A 14,188-nucleotide genomic window follows, 5' to 3' on the forward strand; every position below is an offset into this window, starting at 1 on the left:
TGAAATTGTTAAGTCAGCAACAGAAGTCACTGTGTACTTACATCCCATGTGGGATCTGTCCTTAACGTGTTATCCAATGTGCAGTGATGCTATAACTAGTACTGAAACAGTATTTTTACACTTTGTATTTCTGTGTGGGTGCAAACTGATGAGATCTTTACTAATTATATACTGAATTGATCTTCTGTATATAAAGATAATTGGAAATGAAAAAAAAAACCTGGTGTTAAATTGGAAATGGCATAGAAAATTAATTAATTTTTTAAAAAAAATATTATGTAGGATCTCTGTCTTTAATGTGCTGTACACTCTTATTTAATGCTATAACTGGTACTCCAACAGTATTTTTTTCACTTTGTGTTGCTATATGGGGGCAAATTGTTGAAATCATTACCTAATATATACTAAACTAATGTTCTGTATATAAAGAGAATTGAAAATGAATCTTTTTGTGAATGGAAGGGGAGAGGGAGCAGGAAAGGGGAGGGTTGCGGGTGAGAGGGAAGTTATGGGCGGGGGGAAGCCATTGTAATCCATAAGCTGTACTTTGGAAATTTATATTCATTAAATAAAAGTTTAATAAAAAATAAATTCATTTCTAAAAAAAAGAATGTATGTTTTTCTTTGTTATCAAAATTCTATTCAGTCTTTTTTACTTATATAACTTATTTCACATGATTTATATCTCATAACTTGGAAAAGCTAAACCTTATGAATTTTGGGATATACTGAACAAAATATTGGTTATGCATCAAATAATTTACCGAGTACCTCTCATGTACCAAACTAAACATGCTATGCATGGTTATAGAACAAATTATGAAATCACTGGGTGTCTACATGTGAAACAGATATTTTTATTTTTATTTATTTACTTATTTTTGATAGAGTTATACAGTGAGAGAGAAAGACAGAGAGAAAGGTCTTCCTTCCATTGGTTCACCCCCCAAATGGCCACTAAAGCCAGAACTACACCATCCAAAGCAAGGTGCCAGGTGCTTCCTCCTGATCTCCCATGCAGGTGCAGGGGCCCAAGCACTTGGGCCATCCTCCACTGCCTTCCCGGGTCACAGCAGAAAGCTGGACTGGAAGAGGAGCAACAGGGACTAGAACCCACTGCCTGTATAGGATGCCTGTGCTGCAGGCAGAGGATTAACCAAGTGAGGCATGGCATTGGCCCCGAAACAGATTTTTTTTTTATCTAGAATGATCACACATCCTGATTTGCTTCCTACAGCCAATTTATGCCAATAATCCTTAAATATTCATTAATATCATTTCTTCTTATTGTCAAAAGTGTACCAGCTTGGAATGTCAATTACATGGTCACTGTGGATATTGGAAGGAAAATGAGAACTGTTTACAGACATATAGGAGATAAAATCCTGACTTTGGCTTCTACCTGTTTATGACAACAAGCCTTGTTCTTCATCTGCTAATTAAGGATATTTCTACTGCAAAACAAAATTTTATTATGATCAAATTAAAGGTTTATAAAATGCTTGTCTCCTCTCTCACAAGTGTTCAGCATCCTTATAGATGAAATGTAATTACTTAATACATTTTTGCTAAGAATATATGCTTTTCTTTTTTTTTAAGTTAATGGTCTTTTTATTGGAAAAAAAAGACCAACATTTACAACTTGGAATGGACGTGATTGTAGTTTCTTGAACAGCCACGTTGACGGTTGTGCTGGAGTCCACAGCCACAGCCTACTCTGCCTGCTCCAAGTCATGCTGCAGGTTTTTAAAACAGAGAGTCCAGAGATGCTCCCTTGGGAAAAGTGTCTCATTAAAAATTTGCGTGAATGGTGACAGCCCAGCAGACGCTAAGCCAGCGCAGGCGGGTGTGCCACGAGGCTGCGTGGCTGTCACCGTGGGCCGGAGCACAGAGGGACAGGAGGACCATCCTGCAGTGGGCCTACGTCTCAATAGCTCACCCCTCAACCGTCTCACTGCACGGCGTCCTGACATAAACCAATTTTAAACGCGTTTGTTTTCAGGAAACCAGCTATGACAATTTATCCTAACAAATCGAACGAGAACCCATCTGGGTGAGTTTTGAATTTGTTGTTTTTTTTTCTTTCATTTTTTGGTTTTGACACAAACGCCTGACTGTACTGTCATCAGGCCGCATGCATGACGGACTGGCCAGCCCACACGCGTGTTAGGATCATCAGCAATGGGACCTGAAGGAGTCCACTAAGTGCTTCCTTATCGTTGTTAGTGCAAGTATGTATAGTGTAAAACGGATGTGTAGCTTGATCGTTAGGGACAGGACCACCAACCAATACATGCAGATTGTGTGTGTGTGGTTGTGTGTGTGTGTGGACAGAAGGTACTTTTTTTTTTATTAAACTTTTATTTAATGAATATAAATTTCCAAAGTATAGCTTATGGGTTACAATGGCTTCCCCCCTCCCATAACTTCCCTCCCGCCCGCAACCCTCCCCTTTCCCGCTCCCTTTCCCCTTCCATTCATGTAAAGATTCATTTTCAATTCTCTTTGTATACAGAAGATCAGTTTAGTATATATTAGGTAAAGATTTCAACATTTTGCCCATATAGCAACATAAAGTGAAAAAACTACATTGGATTACTAATTATAGCAAGGTACTTTTGACATTCAGTTTTGCTATATAGAAACAGAATGAATAAATGAACTTTTTTCTTTTTTTTTCTTCTTTTCTTTTCTTTTTCTTTCTTTTTTTTTTTTTGCAAGAGGTGAGTAAAAGATTCAATTTGATTCTTCTAGAGGGGGAACAGGAGCTGAAAGCAGGTCTTCATTTTGCGGTCATCATCTGTACGAATTCTTCGTAGTTGACTTGTCCGTCTCCGTCAATATCTGCGTCTCTGATCATTTCATCTACTTCTTCATCTGTGAGCTTCTCCCCCAAGTTTGTCATGACGTGGCGCAGTTCCGCCGCGCTGATATAACCGTTCCCATCCTTGTCAAAGACTCGGAATGCTTCGCGGATCTCCTCTTCACTAGCCGTGTCCTTCATTTTCCTAGCCATCATAGTCAGAAATTCTGGGAAGTCAGTGGTGCCATTGCCGTCGGCGTCCACTTCGTTGATCATGTCCTGCAGCTCCGCCTCTGTCGGGTTCTGACCCAGGGACCGCGTGACAGTTCCAAGTGCCTTCGTTGTGATGGTGCCATCACCATCTTTATGGAATAGGGAGAAAGCTGCCTCGAATTCAGCAATCGGTTCTTCGGTCAGCTGATCAGCCATGGCCCGGGCGAAGGGAGCACCATCGGAGGCAGCGAGGCTGGCTGCACCTGCGCGGGGGCTGTGACGGCGAAGGGGCCTCCGCTGCTGCTGCTGCCGCCGCTGCTGAGGCGCTGAGTGTGCCGCCGCCGCCGCCACCTGCGCCGCCGCCCGACTGCGAGTAACGGCGCCGCGTCCACGAGCCGCCCAGCGCCACTGCCAAGAATATATGCTTTTCAATCTTCTAGATATAAATTATCACTGGTGTTATCTATAACTTAAATAGTCAGCAAAATTGACCATTGAAGCAATGATAGATCTTGTTCTGCCTCCAGGTTCCAGGCTGTAGAATCAATCTTGCTTTATCATCAAATTTTTAAAAATTTTCCAAGTCTAAAAAATATTTCACACACAAGCACTTTTGTACCCTTATTTTTTTTTAATGAAACAGGGCCACATTTCAAAACATGTATCCATCTAATCACTATTAGAGACCGCTTTAAGTACCATGTCTTTTGAAATGACAGCATCAAGAACACTAAGTAGAATCTAATGAAAATCATTTTTTATATTCTAAATGTTTTTCAAGGTTATGAGAATCACAGAAATAGTTTGGAGATATCTTTTTTATTATGACTGCAGTTTATTGTAGACACTTGAAAGATGAGTTAAGAACACTGTAAAGATTTGAGTTTTGAGTGAGATGTCAGTCATGAGTACACACTACCATTGATGCTTGTGATCTCTGCAGGATTCTTATCAACTTTGTACATGGTCTAGAACTTAATACCCGGAAGTCATCTATTACGGGAAAAAAGAAGTAAACTTGCCAGCTTGCAGCTGACAACAAGTGCTGTAAGTAACCCAGCAGGAAAAAAAAGGCCTTCATAGGAAAATTAATTGCATTTAAGTAAAATGATTAAAAGCAAGAGACATTTCAATTAATACTCTTAATTTGCAATTCAAATAAGTAAATATAAGAATTAAACAGACTTCAGTAACATATAGATAGATAGATAAATAGATAAAATGGAATTCAGTGTGTGAAGAAAACAGTGAATAAAAATAAAGTGAATGTTGTAAGCATTCTGACAATTTGATGTTCTGAATGAAATGCTTATTTTCAAGGCACATACACTTGAATAAAATTTCTTCTGTGAGTGTTGGTATATTATATGGTAAATTACAGAAAAGGCTCATGAAAATGGCTTTGGTGAATAGCTTAGAGATGGTCCTGAATGCTTGGATAACTGACAAGTTAGATGTTGCCCAACTATTTCAGAAGGTACTGAAAACAGAGATGCTTACCTCTTGGGTTCCATCCTTAAGCAGAAGTGAAATCCCATGTTGGGGCACATCAAGGATTTCCTGAAGGGCTTGGGAAGGTGAGTGTGATCATGGACACAGTTTGCTTCAGAAGAGTCTGAGGATCAAACCACGATCTTCTAGAGCCCTTGGAACCTCACTCACTCCTCCGGCATGTGTCAGAGCTGAGGCACCACTGAGTGGCAGCCTGAGTCTGACCATTGCTGCCTCAGGGCATGGCTGTGTTGTTGCTCTGATTTCCATGGTGTCTCCCTGCTCCCTGATGCTGCCCCTCTCTTTAGGCAGCTGTGGAAGAACTACCAATATGTGCTGGCCTTCCGTTTTGCCATCCAGGAGATCAATAAGGACCCCCAGCTCCTCCCCAACCTGACCCTGGGTTTCCAGCTCTACAATTCCGTTACCAGTGGTCAGTTCACCCTGAGGAGCACTCTGCACTGGCTGACGGGGAAGCATCATCTCATCCCTAACTACACCTGCCAGACACAAGGCAAGACAGTTGCCATCATTGCTGGAACCACGTCAGCATTTTCGGCTGAAATTGGAACGATGTTGGAGCTGTACAAAACCCCACAGGTAAATGGGTTGTGAATTCTGGATTGAAATGCTTGCATATCCTGCCAGATCTGCCCAATTTGAGGCAAGGGTCATGTGTGGAAGCCAACTGCGTATATATCACCATGATTTGAAACATATTCTGGGGAATTCCTTAGACTGTGAGAAAGGGAATGAGCCCTGGATTATGAGAGCCTCAGCCCAGATCCCTGTCTAGGGCCAATGTATCCATTCCCACCTGCTGAGAATGTTAATTGCTGACTATTGATAGGAAATACAGCACAGACATATCCTAGGATGACGCAATGTTAGATGTGGGGATATAAAAACCTTGTCCTGTATTTTCCATTTGGAATGCACTGAGAACCATGACAGTCCCAAAGATCGTCAAGGAGTGTTTGAGGTTGTTTTACAGTTAAATGAGATTTTACCCTCTCTCTATGCCCAATGCTGACTTTCTCACATTCAGAAGATCCCTCCATGGGCTTTCTGTTCACTTCCCTGTGAAACTAAGAGATTTAAATCTTAGTGTGCATTTGACAGAATAAATAACAAGAGGGGCAGAGAATGCAAACCCCTTCACTGGTATAGTTACAAAATACCCACCATACTGCTGCTCCTGACTGCATGTGGTGAAGCATAGGCGTCTAGCACTCAATTCAAATCTCCCAAGAATGTGTCAGGAACCAATTGCATAATGCAATCAAGCTACCTACCAGGGTCTGTATTTTGCATTTCCTGAGTTCTTAAAGTAGACCCACTTCATATTCAAAGTGGAAGTTCTCTCCTCTCATCAGAGAAAGGTACCTCCTTCTTTGATGGTCCATTCTTTTTGCTGAGAACTCACTCATAGCGATCTTTTATTTAGGTCATTTTTTGACATAGTGTCTTGGCTTTCTATGCCTGAGAAACTCTCATGGGCTTTTTAGCCTGACCTGAATGTCTTAAAGGCTGAGTCTGAGGCCAGAGTGCTATTTAGGAATCTGCCATTTTATGTCTGCTGTGTATCCTGCTTCCCATGTTGGATCACTCTCTCTTTTTAATCTATCAGTTATTAGCAGACACTGGTCTTGTTTATGTGATCCCTTTGACACTTAATCCTATGAATGTGATCAATTATGAACTTAAACTGATCACATTGGTACATGCCACCTTGATGGGATTCAGTTGGAATCCCTAGTACGTTTCTAGCTCTACCATTAGGGGTAAGTCCAAGTGAGCATGTGCAAACTATACATCTATTCCCTCTCTTATTCCCAGTCTTATATTTAACATGGATCACTTTTCAGTTAAATTTAAATACCTAAGAATAATTGTGTGTTAATTAAAGAGTTCAATCAATGGTATTAAGTAGAGTCAAAAATACTAAAAGGAATAGAATAGTAAGTTGTTCCTTGACAGTCAGGACAAGGGCTGATCAACTCATTGTTTCTCATAGTATCTGTTTCACTTCTACAGTTTTACTGTTAGGTGCTTAATTAGTTGTCACAGAACAGGGAGAATATATGATATTTGTCACTTTGGCGCTGGCTTATTTCACTCAGCATGATGTTTTTCAGATTCTTCCATTTTGTTGCAAATAACCCGATTTCCTTTTTCACTGCTGTATAGTATTCTATAGAGTACAAATCCAATAATTTCTTTATCCAGTCTTCTGTTGATGGGCATTTAGGTTGATTTCATGTCTTAGTTGTTGGGAATTGTGCTACAATAAACATTGAGGTTCAGACAGCCCTTTTATTTGCCAGTTTTATTTCCTTTGGGCAAATTCCAAGGAGTGGGATGGATGGGTCATGTGGTAGGGTTATATTCAGGTATCTGAGGATTCTCCAAACTGACTTCCATAGTGTGTTTACCAGTTTGCATTCCCACAACAGTGGGTTAGTGTGCCTTTTCCCCCACATCCTTGCCAGCATCTGTTGTTGGTAGATTTCTGAATGTGAGCCATTCTCACCGGGGTGAGGTGAAACCTCATTGTAGTTTTGATTTGCAGTTCCCTGACTGCTAGTGATCCTGAACATATTTTCATGTGTCTGTTGGCCATTTGGATTTCCTCTTTTGAAAAATGTCTATTGAGATCCTTGGTCCATCCCTTAAGTGGGTTGTTTGTTTTGTTGTTGTGGAGTTTTTGATCTCTTTGAAGGTTCTGGTTTTTAATACTTTGTCAGTTGCATAATTTGCAAATATTTTTCCCATTCTGTCAGTTGCCTCTTCACTTGCCTGACTGTTTCTTTTGCAGTACAGAAACTCTCAGTTTGATGTTATCCCAATTGTTAATTCTGGCTTTGACTGCCTGTGCTTCTGGGGTCTTTTCTAAGAAATCTTTGCCTGTGCCCATATCTTGGAGGTTTTCTTCGATGTTCTCTTAATTTGAAGATGTTGGGTTGTAGATTTATATCTTTAATCCATGTTGAGTGGATTTTTGTGTAAGGTGTAAGGTAGGGGTCTTGTTTCATGCTTCTGCACACGAAAATCCAATTTTCCCAGAACCATTTATTGAAGAGACTGTCCTTGCTTCAGGGATTGGTTTTGGATCCTTGATCAAATGTAAGTTGGCTGTGGATGTTTGGATTGATTTCTGGTGTTTCTATTCTTTTCCATTGGTCTTTCCATCTGTTTCTGTACCAGTACCATGCTGTTTTGACTATAACTGCCCTGTAGTATGTCTTGAAATCTGGTATTGTGATTCCTCCAGCTTTGTTTTTGTTGTACAAGATTGCTTTAGCTATTTGAGGTCTCCTGTGCCTCCATATGAATTTCAGCATCATTTTTTCCAGATCTGAGAAGAATGCCTTTGGTATTTTGATTTGTATTGCATTGAATCTGTAAATTGCTTTTGGGAGAATGGACATTTTGATGATGTTGATTCTTCCAATCCATGACCATGGAATATTTCTCCATTTTTTGGTATCCTCTTCTATTTCTTTCCTTAAGATTTTGTAATTCTCATCATAGAGATCTTTACCATCCTTGGTTAAGTTTATTCCAAGGTATTTGTTTTTGTAGCTATTGTGAATGGGATTGATCTTAGAAGTTCTTCCTCAGCTGTGGCATTGCCTGTGTATACAAAGGCTGTTGACTTTTGTGCATTGATTTTATATCCTGCTACTTTGCCAAACTCTTCGATGAGTTCCAATAGTCTCTTAGTGGAGTTCTCTGGTTCCCCTAAATAAAGAATCATATCATCTGCAAAGAGGGATATTTTGAGTTCTTCCTTCCCAATTTGTATCCCTTTAATTTCTTTTTCTTGCCTGATGGCTCTGGCTAAGACTTCCAGAACTATATTGAAGAGCAGTGGTGAGAGTGGGCATCCCTGTCTGGTACCAGATCTCAGCGGAAATGCTTCCAACTTTTACCCATTCAATAGGATGTTGGCCGTGGGTTTTTCATATATTGCTTTGATTGTATTGAGGAATGTTCCTTTTATAACCAATTTGCTTACAGTTTTCATCATGAAAGGGTGTTGTATTTTATGATATGCTTTCTCTGAGTCTATTGAGAGAATCATGTTTTTTCTTCTGCAGTTTGTTAATGTGGTGTATCATGTTGATTGTTTTGCGACCATTGAACCATCCCTGCATACCAGGGATAAATCCCACTTGGTCTGGGTGGATGATCTTTCTGATGAGTTGTTGCATTCTATTGGCCAGAATTTTATCAAGGATTTTTGCATCTATGTTCATCAGGGATATTTGTCTGTAATTTGCTTTCAATGCTGCATCTTTTTTGGGTTTAGGGATTAAGGTGATGCTGGCTTCATAGAAATTATTTGGGAGGATTCACTCTTTTTCAATTTTTCTGAATAGTTTAAGAAGAATTGGAGTTATTTCTTCTTTAAATGTCTGGTAGAATTCAGCTGTGAATCCATCCGGCAAATTCATATAAGGGACTGCTCATCCCCAAATTTGGAACCAAGTCTTCTTCACTCACTGGAGAGTGTTGACACTCCGGAGACACCATTTGGGCAGATGGGCTTGACCTAATGATTCATGGAAGTCGCCCACTAAGCACAGGACATACATATGATCTGATACACCACTGTCTGTTCGTCTAATATAGGGAACCCCTGCATAATGCCATCAGCCACTGAGGTGCTAGGAATTGTTTTTTTTTTGGCAGAAGTGCTGTGGGTTTCTTTCCTTTGTCTAGAGTTGGCATGGCATGCCACTCTTAAGTGCTCAAACATGGGAAAGGTACCCCCTGTCAGAAACCCACACAGATTACCAAACATAATGAATCTGTGAGTTATAAGAGCCTGTCACTCCAGACATCTGCCACACAGGCAACAGTTGATAACTTGGGGAGAGATCTCTGACAGTGAAAATGACATGACAGCAGACAACACAGCAATGCTTAGTCATCCACTCCCCAAATACCCATGGGATGAACTTAGATGACCTCAAGGCAATAACCCATGTGAGGTCATCCCATCTGCACCCAGTGAGGATCCCCACATTTGTGGCAATTCCCAGGCACCCCAGGCTCTCAGGGCATCTGCTAGACTCCATCCCACCTGCATGTCTGTTGTTAATTTAGGAACAGACACAGAATTCAGGGCCTGGATTCTAATGATAGTGAATGACCTTACTATGCTAAAAAAGCCTTCTTAAGAGTCAGGTCCCAACTCTCCCTATTTTGGACAGGTGTTCACACAATGGGCAGTGAACCTTCAAACTCATTTTGACTGGGTTACACTGCTCAAAGCATGTTTGTTGAGACCACAGTTCTTACAGCGGAAAGCCTCCTATAAGGAAGAGGCTGTAACTGTGGCAAGGAATAATGCTGCCTATGGAATTGCAGTAACCTTTGATATGCTTACAGGACATGGCACCTACATATATCCTCTTGAACAGGCCCGCATTGGAGTAGTTGCCTATTTTGATCAGGTTAGAGATTTGGCACTTCGAGCCATAAACTATAAATCTTCCTAATTATAGTCAGCTCTTTAGAAACCTAGTACAAGGCCCAGGAAAATTGTTCCCCGATTTCCTCACCAGAGTCTTGGAGGCAGTGCAGAAAAGATTACCACTTGGTCCTGATCAAGACAACTTGGTCAAACAACTAGCTTGGGAAGGTGCTACCAAAGAGGCAAAAGTTGCAATTGCCCCTGTCTATAATGAAGACCTTTCTTCATTGGATAGTAGCTACAAAGGAGGTAAACCCTGCTGATACACCCATATAATCCCTGACTGTGTCCATTAACATACTGGACACAAGGAAGTCTAATTATCCTCAAATTTGTTTGGGGATGTCAGGAAACAGGACATCTACAGCAAAACTGCCCAAATACTGACAGGGCAAGCCCAAAACACTGTGTTCCAGATTTTAAAAAGGCTTTCATTGGGAAAGATACTGCAAGACCAAGCCTTTAAACTCCCATTGGGGCAACCTTCTGCCCAGCAGATAAGAGGGAGTCTCACCACCATTAACTGGTCGATGCCCATCTCCAATCTGAGGCCAAAATTGACCCTATACTTTGATGACATTGCCTTTTTGGGTTTAATTGATATAGGGGTGGATTCCACTGTCTTAAAAGCTAGGAACGCAAGGAAAATGCAGCATTGGAAGACAATTCCCTGGGCCCAACCTCCAAGGCATTGGAGGGTTAAAATTGGCTGATCAGGTCATCACGCCTGTAACTTGGTGAGATGACAGTGGAGATATGGGAACCATCTTTCCACTAATTGCTGAGGTTTCCATGACCTTATGGGGGAGCGATGTTCTCTCACAAATGCAAGTGGTCCTTACTATGGATCACAAATCTCCATGAGCTAACAGCTTTGATGGAGAGCCTACAAGTAAGATTCACCCCCATAGAATCCACTGCTCACCTCATACAAAACCCAGGCCCAAACCCCATTGAATGAGAAAAAACAAAACAAAACAAAACAGGAAACATCTAGGTAGTGCAGTGGCCAATATTACAATCCAAACTTGGCATCCTTAGAGAATTGGTACAGGAACAATTGGAAAAGGGACACATAGAGCCTTCCACTAGCCCTCACAACATGCCCAATTTTCTTACTTTTGATTATTTTGATTCCCAAGGGGTCATCCCAGCTTAAAAACACTGGGGATCCTCTCCATCCCAGACCCCAGATCCTACGGTTAGGTGGAAAGACTCACTGACTGGAGAATGGAAGGGACCACACCCTCTGCCAACAAAGGGCCGAGGATATGCTTGTGTCTTTCCAGAGAATGAGGGACAGCCCTTTTGGGTACCAGCAAAAACATCAAGCCTGCAACTGATAGTCAACCAGAACCAGCTGAGCAATTGAGAATCTGCCTTGTTAGCAGATGCACCTGGTACTGATTGTAAAGCTGCTGCTCTATCATCCTACCCTGAGAAACTGCCCACAGCCACATCTGCTACTGCTTTATACCCCACTTAGCTCAGATCAGCCACTCAAACAGCCCACAGCCTGTGTGCAGTCATGCCATTCCTGATTACCATTGTTCCTTATTCCTACCCCCATCTGAGCACGCACTCCTGTGTTCTCCATTTTGAGGGCTGGTTAGTCAATGATGGGTAAGATCCCCTGGGGACCAACCTAAGAGAGGCACAGCCACCTAGGGAGACCACATGGAAAGGGTCATCAATGGTATGGCCAAGAATCATGTCTCTCATTGCTCAAAAATAAACAAAAAGGGGGAAATGTGGAATAAGAAGGCCATGCCAAGATGGCCACTGGCAAGTCAGTGTCAGTTACTCAGGAATGGCTTCAGAACCCACCTGGCAATGGAGCCTCTCTGGCAACAGGCTGTGATTGGCTAGGGCATAAACCACCCCTTGACCGGATTGGCTGCCTTGGCTATATAAGCTGCTGTGCCAACTGAAATAAATGAGTCTGCAGGCTGCTCACCTCTGGCCTGCTTTCACCCAACTCCTGGTGTCTGTGTGGTGACTCTGCCCCTCTTGCCCCCACAGCACTCCTCTTAGAATGAATCCACAGCAACACAGATTTGTCTGGATATTATTCTACATTATCTGAATCCATCACTTACATGTAGAATAGATATAGTAACTCATGGGACATACAGATTAAATTAGTTGAAGAGATTAAAGTCCAGGAAAAAGGCAAATATGCATATGTAAAAAATCTCAGAGCTTATTACACCATCTAATTTCTTTTTTTACTTCTGAAAAGTCTATGGATAGACTTGTATTTGTTGAACCAAAATTGAGCTTGAATTTCATTTATTGTTCTTACATAGAATTTTAAAATAAATCTACAACTATATGTGTGACCTACACAAAAATCATAGGGACCTGTAAACCCATGTTTTGCATATGTTATTGAAGAACTAGGCTTAGCTTCCATAAAGATATAACCAAATCTTTGGGATGTGTTGCAAAGAGTCCATACCCTAGCCTACCTTGAAATACATCATACACCTATCTTGATTGTGTTAAGAAAATTCCCATTTTGTTGGAAGGGTTCATGGAAAAAAATTTCCCATCATTTGAACCTATGACATGGTGGCCACAAAAATCAAAAAACAAAAAACTAATTTCTACCAAAAAGAAACATTGAGGATAGGGAGGTTGAGGAAAAATGAGGACTGCTGAGTACATATCCACCTCCCACTTCTCATTTGATGGCTCTCTCTCTTTCCAATTATGCCTGTCCTATGGCTTCAGCAACTTCCAAGAAAAAGCCCACTTACAAACAGTGCTGGGGATGACGAATCCTCCTATGATCACAGCACCGTATGGCACACCATGATATCCATAGTGTGTGGATTTTCCTCTAGGTCTTTGGTTGTTGGTTAAAATCAGGTGTAGGGAACCAGACCGGAGGAACCGTGCCCCTAAGATGGCGCCGACTCCCTGCTTCCGGGTTCTTCCTCATCTCAGGGAGTTCCCGCTCTTGCTCGCTCCTTCCCGCCTTAGATTTCCCGCTCTAGCTCGCTCCTTCCCGCCTTGCCACGAGATTGTCCTATCCCCGCGCTTCTAGCCTATCACCTGATTTGTGACGTGTATTGTGCATATAAACCCTTGCTACGCGGGTGTAAGGGAAGTTCCTGCCCAGAAGAGATCGAAGCTGGATCTCCTGCTTGCCGAGCAATAAAGGAACCCCGTGCAAAGTGTTCGGTCTCTGTCTCTTGCTGGACGAGGACGGCGCCGAGCAGCTGGTGGCCCGTACGGGGAGCTTCCTCTACGTTGCCCGGTAAGTAGAAGGTAAGCGAGGTCAGTCTTACCGTCTGGGCCCCGCGAGTGAGGTATATCTCGTGGTTGGAGGGTGGACGCACCCTAAGATAGCGGACGTGTTTCCCCGCTTTAAACTGAAAGAATAGCAGACTTGTTTCCCCGCTTTAAACTGAAAGAATAGCAGACTTGTTTCCCCGCTTTAAACTGAAAGAATAGCAGACTTGTTCCCCCGCTTTAAACTGAAAATAAGATAGCGGACGTGTCTTCCCGCTTTAAACTGAAAATGGGAAATTCATCTAGCCATTCAATGTTGCTTAATCCGTTAAAAGCATTATTGCGTAGCAAAGGGATTAAGGTTTCTAAGACCACACTTGTCAGGTTCCTTGGAAGTGTTGATTTCTTTGCGCCGTGGCTCACCCACGAGGGCCAAATAACTCTTGAGTCTTGGGAGAAATTAGGAAAGGATCTCCGGCGCACAGTTAACGATCCCCAGGAACCCGATATCGACCCCGTTGTTCTCCCCTTATGGGAACTACTGCGGGCGTGCCTCCAAGAGGAGAGGTCGGTGGGAGCGGACCGCCCGACTCTTACGGCGGTTCGCGAGGCTCTCGAGGAAGTTCGTTCTCAGAGCTCGGACGGCGCCCGGGACCTCATACAATTTAAGGACACGGGATGCCAGACTTCCTCACTGGCCTCAGGCTCCGAATGTGGCTCCGCCTCCTCTGAGTCTGAGGGGGAAGGGGACGGCGATCCTAAATCCCCGCCTCCTACGTATGCGCAGCTGCGGCAAAAGTTAAAAGATGCCTGTTTACGCCCTCTAGTGCCTACGGCTCCTCCTATCGATGTCGTGCCCGCCCATCAGATTAAAGACGCAGCGCCTCCTACTGGCGGTCATGTAGGCGTGCCTCAGCCCCATCTAACACCCGTGCCGCCATGGCCATTAAACGTCC

The 14,188-nt window shown here is 42.5% G+C and overlaps 2 protein-coding genes across 2 annotated transcripts in view; one reads left to right on the plus strand and one right to left on the minus strand.

Annotated features, from left to right (window-relative positions):
- Positions 1 to 2,711: 2,711 nt before the first annotated feature.
- On the minus strand, positions 2,712 to 3,232 carry LOC133749187 (calmodulin-1-like). Its single transcript, XM_062178392.1, has one exon. The coding sequence runs from the start codon at positions 3,230 to 3,232 to the stop codon at positions 2,783 to 2,785; it is 450 nt and encodes a 149-aa protein (XP_062034376.1). The 3' UTR covers positions 2,712 to 2,782.
- A 1,180-nt stretch (positions 3,233 to 4,412) lies between these two features.
- The window catches only part of LOC133750021 (vomeronasal type-2 receptor 26-like), a 30,801-nt gene continuing 21,025 nt past the window's right edge, over positions 4,413 to 14,188 (plus strand). The window contains exons 1-2 of the mRNA XM_062179408.1: positions 4,413 to 4,493; positions 4,868 to 5,107. Of these exons, the coding sequence (XP_062035392.1) occupies positions 4,413 to 4,493; positions 4,868 to 5,107 (321 nt within the window). The remainder of the gene's footprint in view (positions 4,494 to 4,867; positions 5,108 to 14,188) is intronic.

The sequence above is a fragment of the Lepus europaeus genome, chromosome 20 (genome assembly GCF_033115175.1).
Source record: "Lepus europaeus isolate LE1 chromosome 20, mLepTim1.pri, whole genome shotgun sequence".
NCBI lineage: Eukaryota > Metazoa > Chordata > Mammalia > Lagomorpha > Leporidae > Lepus > Lepus europaeus.

Bases quoted from the DNA above. Each gene is read 5' to 3' on its own strand.
- LOC133749187 (XM_062178392.1), bottom strand. From the start codon at position 3,232: ATGGCTGATCAGCTGACCGAAGAACCGATTGCTGAATTCGAGGCAGCT.